This window comes from Pavona decussata, unplaced genomic scaffold (genome assembly GCF_977016875.1).
Source record: "Pavona decussata unplaced genomic scaffold, jaPavDecu1.1 SCAFFOLD_134, whole genome shotgun sequence".
Taxonomy (NCBI): Eukaryota; Metazoa; Cnidaria; class Anthozoa; order Scleractinia; family Agariciidae; genus Pavona; species Pavona decussata.
The window spans coordinates 32,501-47,382 of record NW_028145547.1 but is presented as its reverse complement, the minus strand read 5'-3'; the positions used below and the strand labels follow the sequence as shown (position 1 = coordinate 47,382).

Sequence of the window (14,882 nt, the reverse complement as noted above, 5' to 3'; positions counted from 1 at the left end):
GACGACACCGAAACGTTGTTCGTTTTTTGTCGTTTACTTTCACTTGCCTATGTACAACCGAAATAGTTATTAATATCACGTTCTTTTAAAAATAGGAAATGAATAATAATAAAAAAGGAGAAGAAGAAGAAGCATTTATATTAATAAATCAGTTGGGGCTAAAACCGCTGCTAATAAAGATGGTGAATTGGACAATGATGAAGAACGGCACTGTCACATGTATATAGGCAGGCAAAAAACCAACAAAGGATTTTGATGCTCCAAACTATGTGGATTTGCTACAGATAAATTGTATATTCACGCCTAAAGTTCCTAAAGGCTTGAAATGTGAGATCTCTTCCGTTAATGGGTTTCAGGGTAATTGGGTCTTCCTTTGTTTCTCGTTAATAATTTAAAGGTTGAAAACTCTCTATACTATATGTGACACACCTTGGAAAAGTCAAGGGGTTTTTGTTTCTCTGTTAACAACAAACATCGTTCGAAGATGTATCTAGTTTACTGGTTAACGGTGTTCTCTGTTGCGGCTGTTTACGCCGTGATTCGCATTGTTGATCCAGACTTGGAAGCCATCAACTTTGCCAAAGCTTTACGTGGAAAGAAACTCAATGGAAGTGTATTTCAAGAGATATCAGTGGATTCTGAAGTCTCTTGCCAATTTGCGTGTGTCAAAGACGCCCGTTGTTTGTCTTACAACTTTGGTTCATTGAACGAAGAAGACAACTTCACCTGCCAGTTAAGCGCATCTGATCGATTTACAAGTCATCAGAACTTTACAGACGATGAAAAAATGCTGTATAGGGGGATACAGGTAAGTTTTCTCTGAAAAACTAAGAGAAAAATATTCAATGTAGCTTTTACCGAAGTCGTGAGCAGGAACTAAATCTCCGTTATTCAGGTGAAGATGTTTCATACATGTGTCGTTTTGAAAGTGCTCTTTCCTATATTTTTCAGAAATTTCTTGACCTAAGCTTTTTCATTACCTTATTAGTAGCTTGTTGTGGCTAGGAAAAAATACCCCTTGAAATTAAAATTCCAAGAAAAGCGAGCTGCAGGGAAATTTAATTTGAGATAAGACTGAATTTCAAATTTGTAAATGAAGAAAATTAATAACGCGAGTATAGAAATCTTGTATCTTATCAAGGAATACTAAGCTTTTTATTTTACAGTCATTTTGTGGGAAATGCATACCGCAAAATGTTTAAAAAATGACTTCTGATAGAGAACTAACTGGATCTGCCAGTTGCATCAAATATTAGTAGCCAAAAGTTTAAATATGCCAAGTAAAAAAGCGCTACCGTTCATTCTTTTAAATTGTCCCTTCTCATCAGAGGAGAGAAATCAGAAGTTTTGGTATTTATGATACAAATTAAGCAGCAAAATTTGTAGCCATCTGGGTCCAGTTGTTCGAAGCCCGATTAAGTTAATCCTGGGTTAACGTGAAGTTTGATTCGAGTTTAAGAACACTTCTCTGTAAAAATCAAACAAAGTGGGAAATGAAAATTCTTAACACCCCCCCCCCCCCCCTCAAATTTGGCATGCAACGAGATCTTCAGGGGAGATGTTCCACAACGCCCTTTATTAACGTCCTTACTTCATTGTTGCCATGGTAACATCAATTGTTTGTTGGCAAAACAAACTCCAATTTTGAACTCAGAAGCTGCTGTGAAAAGTGCCAAATGCAAAACACCATTTCTTCAGTCTGTTAATATACTACAAAGTAAGACTTATACCAAAGTTAAAACATTTATTCAACTTTGCAAAATATATGTGGCTTATGGTTTTATCATTTGTAAATAAATTTAACGGTCAATGAAGTAGACAGTGTTTCAGCTATTTTAGTTGATGGGCAAAACAGGCAACATATTTTCTTGAATTTCAAAAAAGTATATCAGTTCTAGAAATGACACTATGTATTGGTAGTTCACAGTAGACATTGTCATTGATAAATCTGTAAAAATTTCTGCGGGGCCGACTTATTTTATTCCTAGGGCGAATAAGAAAAAAGGCTATAAAAATGGATTTTCCGCATTTTGACATGATAACTGAACGCACCGATTCGCCAGTAGACCGTTAAAAAAGTGAAACGACTTCAATTTAAGAAAATATTATGTACTTATTAAGTTTGTGATAAATCCATCTCTTAATGTATGCTTTTTTAAATAACTTCAAGCAAAGTAAAGCTTACTTTAAGGTTTTGTCCAATTCTCCACGTTTTGACATGAGTTGAAGGAGTCGTTGCTTACTGCAAATCATTCCAACTGAACAAAGTTCCAGCCTTCTGAAACTTTTCTTGTCGCTTGCGAGGCTATCCATCGCCAGTGGTTTTCCGTGCTCTCACTTCATACCATTAATGAACAGCTTTTGGTGTTTCGAAGAAAGACAACATGGACTTCCATTTACGGTGATTTCCCTTTGAAATTTACACTGTAATTCACCATCGTCTGCCATCACCCGCTTTAGAAGAAATAAAATTTACAGTTTTACGGAGGATTGCATGAAAAATGCAAGCAATTCGGCTTTCGCAGAAATTAACTAACTCTTCTAGAAAACAAACTAACGTAATTTAACTTAATTTTTTGAAAAATAATTACATTTAATTTCTTTAAGTCCAGTACCGCTTTTTTACTGTAATGAGATTTTATCTCTTTAGATTTATGTTGCCACTGCTACATAATGCTACTGACATTCCCCAGGGACAACGAGCAACGATTACGCATTTTCCATACACAAATATCATCGAATCTTTTCGGGAGGATTTCCACTTTGGGTCTCGTCATATGAGCCCGGTCATTAAGCGAGCCTGGCTACCGGACTCATATGAAGTTGAGACATATTTGTCTTGCGCTAACAATGCGTGCAGCAAATACAAATATACAAAGGGGAATAGCCACCCAACGTAACTCAAAGTAAGCCAATTTTAATTTTAAACAGTTTCCAGTCACTGTAACTACTGTACTGTGCAATGCTCCTCCAAAAATATCAGACTGTTGCATGATAGTTTAAACAAAGCTGAAGTTGATCTTAAGAAAACTGAAGGTCATAAACTTTAAGTTTGGATTAGCTAGGCACAAGCATTAATGGTTGTACTACATAATGTATACAATGGCAGTTAGTTGTGAGAATTAACAGACATCAGTCTTGCTCTTCTTTCAACTTCCATCTGTTTCACGCGATTCCACATCTCTGGCGTCAGAGTGCTTTGCCCATAGCTCAGAGACATCAGACGTGACATCTGCAGTTAGAGATGAAAATCCTCTGCGGTCATGTTGCTATGATCTTGCTGCCTACTCTTCTCAAAATCATTCTGAAGAACTTCTTGCATCTCGGATGACAAAGAGTACTCAGCCAGTCGTGCCACACCCAGTAAGGCTCGCATTCGCTCCATGGTATCTGGAGAGATACTGCCAAGAACTCTCCCTGCTGGCTGGGGTGCATTGCACTGCCTGAGGACCACATGGCGATCTGATGGAAGCAGAGACTTCCCTTCTGACAGAATCAACACCAGAAGATTGGTGGTAAACTCTGCTTTGTAATAATTGAAGTCATACTCCAGTTTCTGCCATGAGATGACATTCCCCAGAGCTGTTACATTCCTTACACCATTTCCATCAAGTTGCCCAGCTTCTAAAGCCGTCTCATCCACAATCAAGTTTGAACTTTCTGATAACTGCAGGATGCTGCTTTTCAGTCGGTTTGCTGTATAGTCCATCTTTGGAATAAAGCTCAAAGTGTTCACGTTGTTCAGTGTCATGGACAAGAAGTGACACTTGGGTACAAGTTGCTCAACTAGTTTGTGCACCTCTTGAGGAAATGACTGTGATAGTGGACACCCACTGACATTTAGTGCAAACCTCCCAACTGGCATAATTCCTGCCCAGTTGTACACTGATGAAACCAAGTGAAGGAGGACGTACTCTGCAGCCAGCACATCACCATATGCAACCTGTGTCAGGAAGGACAGCAATTCCCCTCTCACCTCAGCAAACTGCCCCATGAGGTGTGTGGTCAACTCCCCTTTGATGTTATAAGGGACACATAGGTTGGAGTGAGTCAAATGACGAAACGTCAAGCAATGGAGTCGCGGGACAAGTGATAATGGAGGATGGTGGACAGCTTGCTCTTCTGGGGTGATTAGGTCATCCGGAGCAGGGACCATTGAGTCAGGTGCATCTTCCATGTTCTGGTCAGCAAACATTGCAAGCCCAGGGTCAACAGAGAGGACGCCAATGAACTCAACCATGTCGTTAACCTTAAACTTGCTCTCTTGATCATAGAAATGAACCGAGCAGGCTGGACCACTCTCATTAGGAAGTGGGAAATTAAGATCAGCTCCTAATGGGGTAACATTACTGTCACCTGCTGAGGACAAGAGAGGCCCCAAAATTACTTCTTCCATTTCAGCTCCTGATACTGGTAACTGTAATAAACGTGCAACGAGACTTCACACGCATTCTTAATATATAAAGACCTTTTAACAATCTGACCTTTTAGAATTTGAAAATGATGAGCGAGTTATCGAAACGTCATTCAAAATTTTTATCGTTGATTTTTATTCTTAAATGTTTATCGAAAGCGTCTTTTATTAGAAGAATAAATTAGTTACCCTTTTACTACATAAATTCTAAAGTCAAGCAGGAGTCCATTACCACAAGCAATGGTCAGTTTGCCGGTTTGTTATGCTTCAAACATTTTCCAGATTTTCCGGCATCGACTTAATTTGACAAGTACGATTATGTCAACATCTTCTCCAAATGCAAAACTTTCATCGGTCGTAAACTTTTCCATTAGTCCGATCATAGTCATTCATCAAGTTTTGAAAAGTGGAGAATATCAATTAGAAGATATATCATCTGAATATATGTACTAGTTTTAATCAAAACAAATAAATAACCCTTGAGGCTTTCCCGAGGAAAATAATTTCATGGATAATGACCGTGCATCTCAGTAAAGGATGGTTACTCACGGCCAAGGGTACGAGTTTCTGTTTAAGTTATTTTGACTGCCAAAACCAAAATACCTATAAGTAAAGGTTGAGATATGCATAGGCAAGTGAAATAAACGATAAAACCGAACAACGTTTCGGTGTCGTCATGACGCCATTATCAAGTTCGAAGTAATTGAAATAAAGTCAATGTCAGATGTTAGAAAAAGTTCACCTCAACAAAATTAACATAATATCTGAATTTATTATTCAACACATTGTGATACTGCCCAAATATGGTCATGGTGAACTCAATATACGTCGTCCACACATAACAGACATTCTGCGATATACGTAGTTTTCGTGCGGTCGGGGAGAAAAATGACAGAGCGTTTTCAAAAAGTAATGACCTCGCTAGAACACCAAACTATTAATAACGTTGTTTTATACTGAACACAAAGAAGGCAACCAAGTTTGTTGTTGAGAATTGTAATGGTTAGTGCAAAGACTTTCAGTGCTTAACTTTCTGTTTATGAACTGGCAAATTACAGTTCAGCAGAGACGTTTGATATATTTTTCGCTAGACTTTTGGATTGTCCCGTATTCTATCAAAGGCTCAGAAATTGCAAACAGCACCTGTATTTTCTTAGATTGGTTCTCGCAACCGTTAAACAGAGATTGGAGGGATGGAGAAAACCACCTGAGAAAGTCCGAGCTCGTACTGAAGTGCCTCGACAAATTTTAGCTTTCTGCCAGACAAAAAGATAGACGGAGTACAAAGCAATAACTCTCAGAAGCATTAGAGCCGCCTGAAAAAACATTAAGTATCTTAACAAATCCAGAGTTCTTGCAAGCAACAAGGCACAAGATGCGTTTGTGAAAACACTGAGGAAAGATCGTGAAATTCCTTGCGTAGTAAACAAAGAAACACTCACCCGAGAAATCGTTGAAAAGCTTTTCCAGTCTATCCAGCTCGGCCTGGCTGACACAACAAATCCTTCGCAGCTTCAAAATACTGTTTAGTTTTAGCTTTTGAGGCCACAAATTTGTGGAAAATTTGCCAGAGTGATTGGCGCACTAGACGAGTACTCAATTTTTAATTTGATGCAAAACGCTCTCGATTTCAAACTTGAACAAAGCTGCCGCTTTCATTCATGTCGGTCCGCGCGCGGGAACTATGTTACAAGTTTCTTTTTTTGACAAATAGAGATCGCCTCCAGCTTTTCTGCTATAAACCTCTGCTTTGTTATCAGTCAGTGTTGAATAATAAAACAAGTATCCTGCTCAATCTTGCGGAATATCGCCTGAATTTAGCCATAATTGTTAATTTAATGTCACGCAAATAGTTTTGCTTGAATTGAGTCCAATTGGACATTATAAACGAAGATGGTGTTAACTCTCTAATTAGCAACGGCCCCATTTCGTAAACTAAGCAATCGAACTTATTCATGCAGTTCTTAAGGACAGAAAAATATCTGTCAAGGTCTTTAGGGACATTACGGTGTTTGTTCTATTGGCAAGCATCTTCTTAACAAGACCTTGACAGATATTTTATTACTTCGAACTTGATAATGGCGTCATGACGACACCGAAACGTTGTTCGTTTTTATCGTTTACTTTCACTTGCCTATGTACAACCGAAATAGTTATTAATATCACGTTCTTTTAAAAATAGGAAATGAATAATAATAAAAAAGGAGAAGAAGAAGAAGAAGCATTTATATTAATAAATCAGTTGGGGCTAAAACCGCTGCTAATAAAGATGGTGAATTGGACAATGATGAAGAACGGCACTGGTACATGAATATTGACCGGCAAAAAACCAACAAAGGATTTCAGTTGATGCTCCAAACTATGTGGATTTGCTACAGATAAATTGTATATTCACGCCTAAAGTTCCTAAAGGCTTGAAATGTGAGATCTCTTCCGTTAATGGGTTTCAGGGTAATTGGGTCTTCCTTTGTTTCTCGTTAATAATTTAAAGGTTGAAAACTCTCTATACTATATGTGACACACCTTGGAAAAGTTAAGGGGTTTTTGTTTCTCTGTTAACAACAAACATCGTTCGAAGATGTATCTAGTTTACTGGTTAACGGTGTTCTCTGTTGCGGCTGTTTACGCCGTGATTCGCATTGTTGATCCAGACTTGGAAGCCATCAACTTTGCCAAAGCTTTACGTGGAAAGAAACTCAATGGAAGTGTATTTCAAGAGATATCAGTGGATTCTGAAGTCTCTTGCCAATTTGCGTGTATCAAAGACGCCCTTTGTTTGTCTTACAACTTTGGTTCATTGAACGAAGAAGACAACTTCACCTGCCAGTTAAGCGCATCTGATCGATTTACAAGTCATCAGAACTTTACAGACGATGAAAAAATGCTTTATAGGGGGATACAGGTAAGTTTTCTCTGAAAAACTAAGAGAAAAATATTCAATGTAGCTTTTACCGAAGTCGTGAGCAGGAACTAAATAGCCGTTATTCAGGTGAAGATGTTTCATACATGTGTCGTTTTGAAAGTGCTCTTTCCTATATTTTTCAGAAATTTCTTGACCTAAGCTTTTTCATTACCTTATTAGTAGCTTGTTGTGGCTAGGAAAAAATACCCCTTGAAATTAAAATTCCAAGAAAAGCGAGCTGCAGGGAAATTTAATTTGAGATAAGACTGAATTTCAAATTTGTAAATGAAGAAAATTAATAACGCGAGTATAGAAATCTTGTATCTTATCAAGGAATACTAAGCTTTTTATTTTACAGTCATTTTGTGGGAAATGCATATCGCAAAATGTTGAAAAACTGACTTCTGATAGAGAACTAACTGGATCTGCCAGTTGCATCAAATATTAGTAGCCAAAAGTTTAAATATGCCAAGTAAAAAAGCGCTACCGTTCATTCTTTTAAATTGTCCCTTCTCATCAGAGGAAAGAAATCAGAAGTTTTGGTATTTATGATACAAATTAAGCGGCAAAATTTGTAGCCATCTGGGCCCAGTTGTTCGAAGCCCGATTAAGTTAATCCTGGGTTAACGTGAAGTTTGATTCGAGTTTAAGAACACTTCTCTGTCAAATTCAAACAAAGTGGGAAATGAAAATTCTTAACCCCTCCTCCCCCCTCAAATTTGGCATGCAAAGAGATCTTCAGGGGAGATGTTCCAAAACGCCCTTTATTAACGTCCTTACTTCATTGTTGCAATGGTAACATCAATTGTTTTTTAGCACCACAAACTCCAATTTTGAACTCAGAAGCTGCTGTGAAAAGTGCCAAATGCAAAACACCATTTCTTCAGTCTGTTAATATACTACAACGTAAGACTTATACCAAAGTTAAAACATTTATTCGACTTTGCAAAATATATGTGGCTTATGGTTTTATCATTTGTAAATAAATTTAACGGTCAATGAAGTAGACAGTGTTTCAGCTATTTTAGTTGATGGGCAAAACAGGCAACATATTTTCTTGAATTTCAAAAAAGTATATCAGTTCTAGAAATGACACTATGTATTGCTAGTTCACAGTAGACATTGTCATTGATAAATCTGTAAAAATTTCTGCGGGGCCGACTTATTTTATTCCTAGGGCGAATAAGAAAAAAGGCTATAAAAATGGATTTTCCGCATTTTGACATGATAACTGAACGCACCGATTCGCCAGTAGACCGTTAAAAAAGTGAAACGGCTTCAATTTAAGAAAATGTTATGTACTGATTAAGTTTCTGATAAATCCATCTCTTAATGTATGCTTTTTAAAATAACTTCAAGCAAAGTAAAACTTACTTTAAGGTTTTGTCCAATTCTCCACGTTTTGACATGAGTTGAAGGAGTCGTTGCTTACTGCAAATCATTCCAACTGAACAAAGTTCCAGCCTTCTGAAACTTTTCTTGCCGCTTGCGAGGCTATCCATCGCTAGTGGTTTTCCGTGCTCTCACTTCATACCATTAATGAACAGCTTTTGGTGTTTCGAAGAAAGACAACATGGACCTCCATTTACGGTGATTTCCCTTTGAAATTTACATTGTAATTCGCCATCGTCCGCCATCACCCGCTTTAGAAGAAATAAAATTTACAGTTTTACGGAGGATTGCATGAAAAATGCAAGCAATTCGGCTTTCGCAGAAATTAACTAACTCTTCTAGACCACAAACTAACGTAATTTAACGCAATTTTTTGAAAAATAATTACATTTAATTTCTTTAAGTCCAGTACCGCTTATTTACTGTAATGAGATTTTATCTCTTTAGATTTATGTTGCCACTGCTACATAATGCTACTGACATTCCCCAGGGACAACGAGCAACGATCACGCATTTTCCATGCACAAATATCATCGAATCTTTAGGGAGGATTTCCACTTTGGGTCTCTTCATATGAGCCCGGTCATTAAGCGAGACTCATATGAAGTTGAGACATATTTGTCTTGCGCTAACAATGCGTGCAGCAAAAACAAATATAGAAAGGGGAATAGCCACCCATGCCGCCATAGCTTCTAGCACCTGCTGCAGTACCACCTGCAAGTCACTTAGCCTCACGAATGTTAAGTTTTAGCATCTGAGTTGATGGGTTAATTTGGCGACCGTAAAGAGATCCGTTTACTCGAATCTGTTTACGGATGCAAAATTACATTATCAACTCTGTTGATAAAACCAATCATTCGTTTCAACATCCCAACCAACGTAACACCACATTTTCTGTAGAAACTAACCCCTTATCTATTGCTTAAGGCTCAGTCGCTTTTTTTTAAATATTAAAATAGAGCATCTGTGAGTCTGACAGCACGCCTTGTGGTGACAAAGGAATCTGCATCCCTGAATATTATGAAGACAACTTTCACTGCAAATGTGCCACCGGCTACACAGGGATACCATGCGGTAGGTCAAGACTACGTACGTCCAAAAAGGTTTCCCCTAAAGTCTGCAACATAAGCTGATTGCAGCAGATGACGTGCGAATTGTCATGACTTCTAAACGTTGACTATCGTCATTAAGGATTTTTGAACTTTACACAGGTTCCCAGAAACTAGAAAAATTAACCGAAATATAATGAAAACCTGAGTACAAAGATACGAAGCTGATCTAAAAATCTGTTACCACAATAGAATGAAAATGTTTTCACGACGAAGCGGCATAAGTCAAATCTTTAAAAGATCTATCTGTCAAAATATGGTTGTTATGACAACATCAAGTTTTATTAAAAGTGTCGGCCATGAAAAAATGTACCCAGACAAGTGTTGGAAATACACGTACACTCTTAGCTTAATGTCAATGGATTTAGAGACTACTTGGAGACTGTTTTGAGACTATTTACGCATTCATGAACTGTGTAGTTTTTGGCAGGTTGTGATTCTACAAAGTTCTGCAACGTTATAATAGCGAATGCGTATTGTTCACTCTCCCTCTGCCTTTGAATAAAAGTTACATGTATCGAGTTCCGGTGTGTTTTCTGACTGTTGGCACGTCGGTGAGCGAAACTTTTCATAAGTTTGGTGAACATAAAAAACAGTGCAATAATCCCTAAATTTCACGTTATCATTCGAGAATAAAATCACTACGTTCTTTTTTTCTTCGCTCATTTTCAGAGCCAATTAAAAGCTGCTCCCAGCTTCTTCAAACTGGAATCAATACCAGTGGTGTGTACACCATTATTCCAGATGGCGGCAAACCGATACAAGTGCTGTGTGACATGACCACGGTCGGTGGCGGTTGGACCGTTTTTCAGAGACGTTTGAACGGCTCTGTTGATTTTTTCCTCGATTGGAAGTCCTACAAAAATGGGTTTGGAAATCTGGGCAGCGAGTTCTGGCTTGGAAACGACAAACTCCATCGCTTGACAGCCGCTGGTGACATGAAATTGAGAGTTGATCTGGAAGACTTTGATGGGAATATCGCTTACGCCGAATACACAACTTTTAAGGTGGCAGACGAGGGGGATAAATATCGGCTATTGATTGGAGGATACAGTGGCACGGCTGGTGATTCAATGACATCGCGGCACAATTGCAAGTAAGATAAACAATCCAATTAAGATGATATTGAATGTTAAATAATTGACGAAAACTAATTTGCGATGGTAAAATAACCAAGCATTTTATAATAAACTTTACCTGAAAAGTATTTAATGGCAACACGAACGACTGATACTGACCGATCACAGCAATTTTAAGGTGGCAGACGAGGGAGATAAATGTGGCACGGCTGGTGATTCACTGATCTATTACAAGTAAGATAAACAATCCAATTAAGTTGATGTTGAATGTTAAACATTTAACGAAAACTAATTTGCGAAAACAAAATACATTGTATCAAAGCATTTCAGGATAAACTTTAAACCTTGAAACTTCTAAGGTACCTATTAATAGAATTCTTAAAGCACTGAAAAAGTTTAAGTTGAGACAAAAGGTGAAGACAATTTTGAGAAATTTCGTTCCTTGCGAGCGATCATCTAACATATAAAAATTGGTTACGAAATGCAAGGTTTGGATGCACGTAGACTCGACTTCTTATATATTGTGTGTGTCTTTTATTGCAATTACTGTGACTGGTGTTAATACCATTTGACATCTTGATCACAGCAGTATCGTAATTAAACGATTTTCGATTTTTTTTTTCTGGTAAATTGAACCATGTTCCGTGTCGGATAAGGCGGGACGGCTTTTAGAACGCGCTGGTTGACAAAAGATTGGAACTATACCGCAGTTGTATGCGCGAGAAGATTAGGTTAAGATTGGAGGCGGGATGCAACACAACCCACAACGCGGTTGCTAACGTTTTTAGTCAAAATTGTGGAGCGATAACCAAAATAGCTACGAAATCATTTTGTAAAGTTTAAGTAATGCTTCTATTCTGCCAAGAAGCAGCCGAAGAACAGATTGTTCCGCTTACAGGCATACAGCATATATAAAAAAAATTTCTCTTGTAAACAAAGACCCGAATTCAATGGAGTGGGAAATTCCGCTTCGGGACTTTCTTCTAACGCGATGATGGTATCCAAAGGGTTTTCTACTTCCGTTGACTTGTCAACTTTAACTTTTAGCTTACGTTTGTGTACAAGATTCTTTCTTCTTCTTGTAGCGCTTTACATTGGCAACTTCTCTGCACATTATAACACATTATTCTATCGATTGGAGCCTTGTTTTTTTTTATTAATGTTCTGCAAAGCAATTAAATTTGAGAAATGCGTGCAGGAGAAGAAGAAATTATTCAGAGAACTACTGCTGCACTCGAGAAAATTAGTTTTTTCTTACTTGATGTTCGTGACTTGTTAGAGTCTTGCAAGTATTAAAATACTTGCAAGTTTTGGTCGATGTCGATGCCATATTTTGAACGGCTTCCTACACCTGTGAATATTGTTGAAAATGTCAGAATTTTTGCAACTCTGTGATCTAAATTGCGCCGCAAGCTAAACATATGATTCTTGACTATTAATTTCACATGTTTTAGTGAGTATAACATCATTTTCTTAAACATCAGAGGAATAAAATACTCACGTTTTACACAGAGCGCCAAATCTTGCCAAACCACGGACATTCACTTAAAATTACATGAAGTGAAGCTGAGGTTAGGCCAAGACACTGACACTTCGGCTAGCCTAACTAGCACTCCAATTAGCTTACATAGCACTCCCGTTAGCTCAAATAGCACTCCAGTTAGCTTGAATAGTTCTCCGGCTGGCCCAATTTAGCTTAGGTTGCTTGCGGTTAGCACATTGGTAGTTAGGACATCTACGCAAAAAATTGCAGAATCTGCAGCCAGTCGTTAGTGGTGTAGTGGTTAGGTTCTCGCTTGGTAAAACGAATACCCCGGTTCTTGAGGTCATTTCTTCTTTTGTTTGTTGTATGTTAGTTTAGAAAAAGAGAGATCATTCTGAGATATGAAAACGCTGGTAGGTACCTATCAGAGGCTTAACGCAGTCGACGGTTTCTCGGTCACGGCAGACAACACTAGTCTTTAAATGCCTCGGTGTCACTATGGACGAAACGCTGTCGTGGAAAGAGCATGTCAGCTCTTTGGGGAAAAAGATATCCTCCAGTCTAGCATTATTACGTCGTATTCGTGACAGTCCTACCTAAATCTACTTGATTACATTATACAACACGGTGGCACTGCCTTTATTCGACTACTGTGCGGTCGTCTGGGATAGTTGTGACCAGGGTAGTAAATCTTATTTAGACAAACGTAATCTCCGTGCTGCTTGTATAATCGAGGGCCGTTTCTGTTGGGTCTGACGAACTGTCTATAGAATTCGGGTGGCCCCACCTGCAAGCGCACCGTAACTTCCTTAAATGTGTCCTTGTTTTTAAATGCATCAACGGTCCGGCGCCTATCTACCTACTGAGTGAATTTAAACATGCCCACCAAATCCCAATCTCCTACCCTCAGTCCTCAGGCTCTTTGGCTAGCAGTTGGTCGCCAGGAGAGACTCTGGGAAACTGGAATATTATTACCGCAGTATTTCTGCGGTAAAACAATGCAAACTGTTACGGGGAAGCCAATCAAAAAATTTAAATTTTTTCGAATTCTCCAGAGTCTTGCCTGGCGCCCACTCGCTGACCAAATAGCCTGAGGACTCTGGGTACGAGATTGACCAAATCCACGCCTATCAAAGAAGACAACAAGATCTATTGCGACCGCCCTTACCCAGAACTACGTACCAAATACCAGGGCAGTTTTAGGATCAATGGTGCGCATGCTTATAATTCGCTACCTCTGAAATAAGATTAGCATCTAACTTCAACAAGCGCCATTGTATGATGTATTTAATAGTAGTATTGTAGTGTGATCTGCTGTATTTGATTTTACTCTAGAGTCTATTTATTGTTTAATCAGGACTCTGCTTAAACTAGCTTCTTATTAGCTAAATCAGATGCTCCTGTATAAATAAATAAATAAATTAATTAATTAATTAATTAATTAATAAAAAATCAACTCTTCATCTGTTTAAAAAGTCCCTGTTAATAAGTGAAGTATTAATTAAAACTTCGAATTTTTTGTTCGGCTACTGGTAAAAGCAAATTAGTTTCGTGTTGTCTTATATAAGGGCTGAAACGGGACTTTCGCAACATTGATAGTTCTATTTTAATCTTATATGTTTATTTCTCTTCCCTTTTCAGCGGTATGCAGTTTTCTACCAAAGATCAAGATTACGACAATTTCAATTCGTCATGTGCTGTTCGGTTCAAGGGCGCTTGGTGGTACAACGATTGTCACAGGTCCAATCTTAACGGATGGTACCTTGGCGGACGGCATGACTCATTTGCTGATGGGATCAATTGGTATACCTTCAGGGGATATCATCATTCTATGAAACGTGCTGAGATGAAGATAAGACCGAACACTGAATGAGAACTAACCATCCTTACATCATGTAAATGTTACTGTTGTTGTGAAGCTTATCGCAGAATGTTAAGGTTTATTTGTTACTTAGTTTTCAATAACTTGGTTAGTGTTCTTTGTGAATGAATTCAGTATCAGCAGTTTATTTTAGACGTTGTTCTGTTACTCTAAGAAAATGAAAGTCTGTTCTTGTAGACTGTTTTGCCAAGCCGGGCTCCTTGACGGTTAGAACTGGAAAAACGCTTTATTCACCTGACTGGTTGTTTGTTATCGATTTTGATGGTTACCAGTGAAGTTGTTTATGGAATGCCATAGTGGACAAAAGTAGTCGAGAATTTTTTCTTCGAGTCGAGAATTTTTTTTTTCGAGTCGAGAATTTTTACCTCGAGTCCAAAAATTTTTCTTCGAGTCGAGAATTTTTTCTTCGAGTCGAGAACTTTTCCTTCTAGTCGAGAACTTTTTTTTTCGAGGCGAGAATTTTTTCTTCGAGTCGAGAATTTTTTCCTCGAGTCGAGAATTTTTTCCTCGGGTCGAGAATTTTTACCTCGAGTCGAGAATTTTTTCTTCATACCGAGAATCTTTTCCTCGAGTCGAGATTTTTTCCCCCAGTCGAGACATTTTATAAATAGTGGAAGACTT

General features: G+C 38.2%; 1 protein-coding gene and 1 pseudogene across 2 annotated transcripts in view; one reads left to right on the top strand and one right to left on the bottom strand.

The window, feature by feature from the left end:
* Window positions 1-459: 459 nt before the first annotated feature.
* The window catches only part of LOC146467557 (microfibril-associated glycoprotein 4-like), a 17,739-nt gene continuing 3,316 nt past the window's right edge, over window positions 460-14,882 (top strand). The window contains exons 1-4 of one of the 2 annotated variants that reach the window (XM_085125338.1): window positions 460-808; window positions 9,668-9,782; window positions 10,490-10,913; window positions 14,021-14,882. The exon at window positions 14,021-14,882 is cut by the window's right edge and continues 3,316 nt beyond it. In XM_085125338.1, coding sequence (XP_084981464.1) covers window positions 485-808; window positions 9,668-9,782; window positions 10,490-10,913; window positions 14,021-14,252 — 1,095 coding nt within the window. In that variant the 5' untranslated portion in view covers window positions 460-484 and the 3' untranslated portion in view covers window positions 14,253-14,882. Of the gene's footprint in view, window positions 809-6,743; window positions 7,317-9,667; window positions 9,783-10,489; window positions 10,914-14,020 lie in introns of those variants that run through there. The other variant, XM_085125339.1, reaches the window with a different exon arrangement.
* LOC146467558 (mini-chromosome maintenance complex-binding protein pseudogene) lies at window positions 3,110-4,846 on the bottom strand (annotated as a pseudogene).